The 3,710-nt window shown below is 57.4% G+C and overlaps 1 protein-coding gene across 1 annotated transcript; it reads right to left on the bottom strand.

Annotated features, from left to right (window-relative positions):
- Positions 1 to 240: 240 nt before the first annotated feature.
- LOC131281200 (basic proline-rich protein-like) lies at positions 241 to 3,324 on the bottom strand. Its single transcript, XM_058310459.1, has 3 exons — positions 3,313 to 3,324; positions 644 to 3,165; positions 241 to 493 (listed from the first exon to the last, which is right to left on the bottom strand). Exons 1-3 carry the CDS (start codon positions 3,322 to 3,324, stop codon positions 241 to 243), a joined length of 2,787 nt encoding a protein of 928 aa, XP_058166442.1.
- Between the last annotated feature and the right edge of the window lie 386 nt (positions 3,325 to 3,710).

The raw sequence follows: 3,710 nt of genomic DNA, 5'->3' as shown, positions 1-3,710 counted from the left end.
AAACAATGTATGTATTTATTTGTTTTAAATACATATTTGTGCGCAGTGGAATCTGAACAAAAGGAATTCCGAAATGAAAACGAAAAAATTTCACAATGCTGCAACGTCAAACTTTTGCGAGACTGTCCGGGACAAAAAGACAAACTTTTGAACTAATTCTTGTTCCATCAAATGCGATGGAACCACCATTCGTTTATTTACATATACCACTCTTACAGGTTAAGGTACGATTTCTAGGGTTTAGAATATAACCGGCTGATCACCTTGCTTGTAGTAGAATCCATGCTCGCAGTTGGATCCTTCACACTCGCCCGGTCCCGAGACGGAAGCTGGCCGGACTGGTGGTCTGTTAGAAAAGTCACCGTTGAGTCCCTGACGCTGCGGTGCGGGAGCCTGCGGTCGTGGACTTTGCTGTCTGGCCGGTGCGGGAGCTTGCGGTTGCGGAGTTTGCTGCCTGGCCGGTGCGGGAGCCTGCGGTCGCGGAGTTTGCTGCCTGGCCGGTGCGGGAGTAGGCTGAGGCCGTGGTGCTACCGATTGCTGCCGGGGTGGAGATGGTGGAGAGGCAGGGCGTGCCGGCTGTGGAGACGGCTGCGTGTTCTGATTCCTCGGTGGAGAAGCTGGACGAGCCGGCTGCGGAGTTGGCTGCGGTCTTGGTTGAGTATTCTGATTCCTAGGTGGTGACGCTGGCCGCGATGGCTGAGGAGCCGGTTGCGGCTGTCGTTGCTGTGGAGCAGGCTGTGGTCGAGATGCAGCTGCTGGGGTGGACGAACCCGCGGACGCTTGAGCATCAGTCTGGACGCGCGATCCTACAGAGAACGGGTTGGCCGGAGAGCTGGGCTGAATAGTAACGCTGTTCTGCGGACGATAGGCACCGTAGCTGGGAGTATTAATCGGTCTTTGCGGCTGCGGTTGGTACTGTGGCTGTTGGTATTGTGGCTGTTGGTATTGTGGCTGTTGGTATTGCGGCTGTTGGTATTGCGGCTGTTGGAACTGTGGCTGCGGTTGGTACTGCTGTTGGTATTGTGGCACTTGGAACTGTGGCTGCGGTTGGTACTGCTGTTGCGGGATCTGGAACTGCTGCTGTTGTGGCAGCGGTGCCTGACCAGGGATCTGTGCGTCACCCTGCGATACGACAACTGGACCTGGTTGGTAGAACACCTGCGGCGCTCCAGTGGTGTAGTAGATCTGCGTCGGTGGACGCACCTCGATGGCCTGCTGGATCTCGACACAGTACGGCCCAACTCCTCCGTTTGTGCAGCAGTATGGTGGCTGGCCTCCATTGTCACAAGTCTGATAGGGTGGTCCCTGTGGTATCTCACACTTAGGACCAACACCACCGTTCGTACAGCAGTACGGTCCAACTCCACCGTTCGGGCATCCCAGGAAGACCACTGGTGGTTCAGTCACGGGGACGAACGGATATGGCGTCGGTGGCTGCGGTGGTGGTGGTGGTGGCCGGGTCGGTGGTGGTGGTGGTGGCCGGGTCGGTGGTGGTGGTGGTGGCCGCGTCGGTGGTGGTGGTGGTGGCCGGGTCGGTGGCGGTGGAGGTGGCCTCGTGGTTGGTGGCCTCGTCGTTGGTGGCCTCGTTGTTGGCGGTCTCGTAGTTGGCGGCGGTCTCGGGCGAGTAGTAGTTGGCGGAGGACGTGGCCTAGTAGTAGTTGGGGGTGGTTTGGGACGGGTGGTAGTTGGCGGAGGCTTCGGGCGAGTCGTGGTTGGCGGAGGGCGCGGTCGTGTCGTTGTTGGTGGAGGACGTGGTCTAGTAGTAGTTGGCGGAGGTTTTGGCCTGGTAGTAGTTGGTGGCGGCGGCGGCCTCGTTGTTGGCGGCGGTCGTGGACGAGTAGTTGTTGGCGGCGGTCGTGGACGAGTAGTAGTTGGCGGTGGTCGTGGACGAGTAGTAGTTGGCGGTGGTCGTGGCCGAGTAGTTGTTGGCGGAGGTCGTGGACGAGTAGTAGTTGGCGGAGGTCGTGGACGAGTAGTAGTTGGCGGAGGGCGAGGACGTGTTGTGGTTGGCGGAGGTCTCGGTCGCGTCGTAGTCGGCGGTGGCTTCGGCCTGGTAGTAGTTGGTGGCGGTCTAGGTCTTGTAGTAGTTGGCGGCGGACGTGGTCTAGTTGTGGTTGGTGGAGGTCTTGGTCTCGTAGTTGTCGGTGGTGGCGGTGGCGGTCTCGTAGTTGGTGGTGGCTTCGGACGCGTAGTTGTTGGTGGAGGACGTGGCCTCGTGGTCGTTGGTGGAGGACGTGGCCTCGTGGTCGTTGGTGGAGGACGTGGCCTCGTGGTCGTTGGTGGAGGACGTGGCCTCGTGGTCGTTGATGGCGGTCGCGGGCGAGTAGTTGTTGGCGGCGGAGGAGGTCTAGTAGTTGGTGGAGGTCTTGGCCTCGTAGTCGTTGGTGGAGGTCTTGGCCTCGTAGTCGTCGGCGGAGGTCTCGGCCTCGTAGTCGTCGGCGGAGGTGGTGGTGGTCGCGTTGGCGGAGGTGGTGGTGGTCGCGTTGGCGGAGGTGGTGGTGGTCGCGTTGGCGGAGGTGGCGGTGGTCGCGTTGGCGGAGGTGGCGGTGGTCGCGTTGGCGGAGGTGGCGGTGGTCGCGTTGGTGGTGGCTGCGGCGGAGCAGGAATCACAATCGGCGCACCAGTGAGAGCACAATCCGGTGTATTGGCACCATTCGTGCAACAGTATGGTCCGGAACCACCATTCGTGCAGGCTCCAAAGACAAACGTTTGCACCTGTACGACTGGATTTCCCGTGTGACCTGGATGGACGACGATTGGCGGAAGTGGCACTTCAGGAAGCACACAGTTCGCTCCGTTTCCTCCGTTGGTGCAGCAGTGCGGCGGAGTCCCTCCCTGAGGACAGGCCGGTGCTACAGGCGTGCAGTGCACTCCCTGATTTCCCTGAGAGCATGGCGGCAAGTATCCGTTGTCTGGATGCGTTTGCTGACAGTGGGGTCCATTACCCAGCAGGCAGAGCGGATCATCCGGGCGGTCGTAGTGGTATCCATCTTTGTCCCTATTACCTGTACCTCGCGGCAAAGAGTTCGGCTCTGAAGATTCCTGCTGCAGTAAGGCTTTTAGCAGGTTCTGCTTATTGACGGAGGTAATCAGGAAGGTTTCATCTGGCACGGCATCACCCCTCGTGGCAACAACGAGGGCCCCGAGGAAGAATAGGAAAACTATCTACAGGAGAAACAGGAAGCAAAGACCAATATCCGATTATTGTACACTTTGCTGGATAGAACAGATTCACAACGCATCTCAACAGCCGTCTCACTAAAGAATTAAGACTACACAAGAACCTCATCCAACAAAACCGCGTTAGAATACCTTGTTTTCCATCTTCTTCCTGGACGCAATAACACAAAGCTCCTGCTAGATCCTTATGCACTCCCTATAGATCTTATATTGTTCCGCCACAAAAGAAAACCATACAACCACTTGCTGCTCCTTGCCACACAGAACTGAGACTAGTTAGGAAGATCCTTCGAGTGGACATATTTATACCGTGCCGTGCTGGTGCCTCGACCCGTTCGCCAGTCCAGTTTTACTGCCCGAAGATGTCTCCATCCATCCGCACGCTGATAGTGAACCGAATTCTCGCCCAAACGCCCCGATCCGACGATCAGAGGCTCATTTGAATACGTTGCTAGCTTTTTAACTTTTTGTGACAAATCAGCAAAACCCTCTACTTGTTTTTTGTTTCGGTTTCAGCTGCCTTTGGTTGC

The sequence above is a fragment of the Anopheles ziemanni genome, chromosome 2, assembly GCF_943734765.1.
Source record: "Anopheles ziemanni chromosome 2, idAnoZiCoDA_A2_x.2, whole genome shotgun sequence".
In the NCBI taxonomy this organism is placed as follows: domain Eukaryota; kingdom Metazoa; phylum Arthropoda; class Insecta; order Diptera; family Culicidae; genus Anopheles; species Anopheles ziemanni.
Note: the sequence above shows the minus strand (reverse complement) of the source record. Positions and strands in the feature narration are given on the sequence as shown.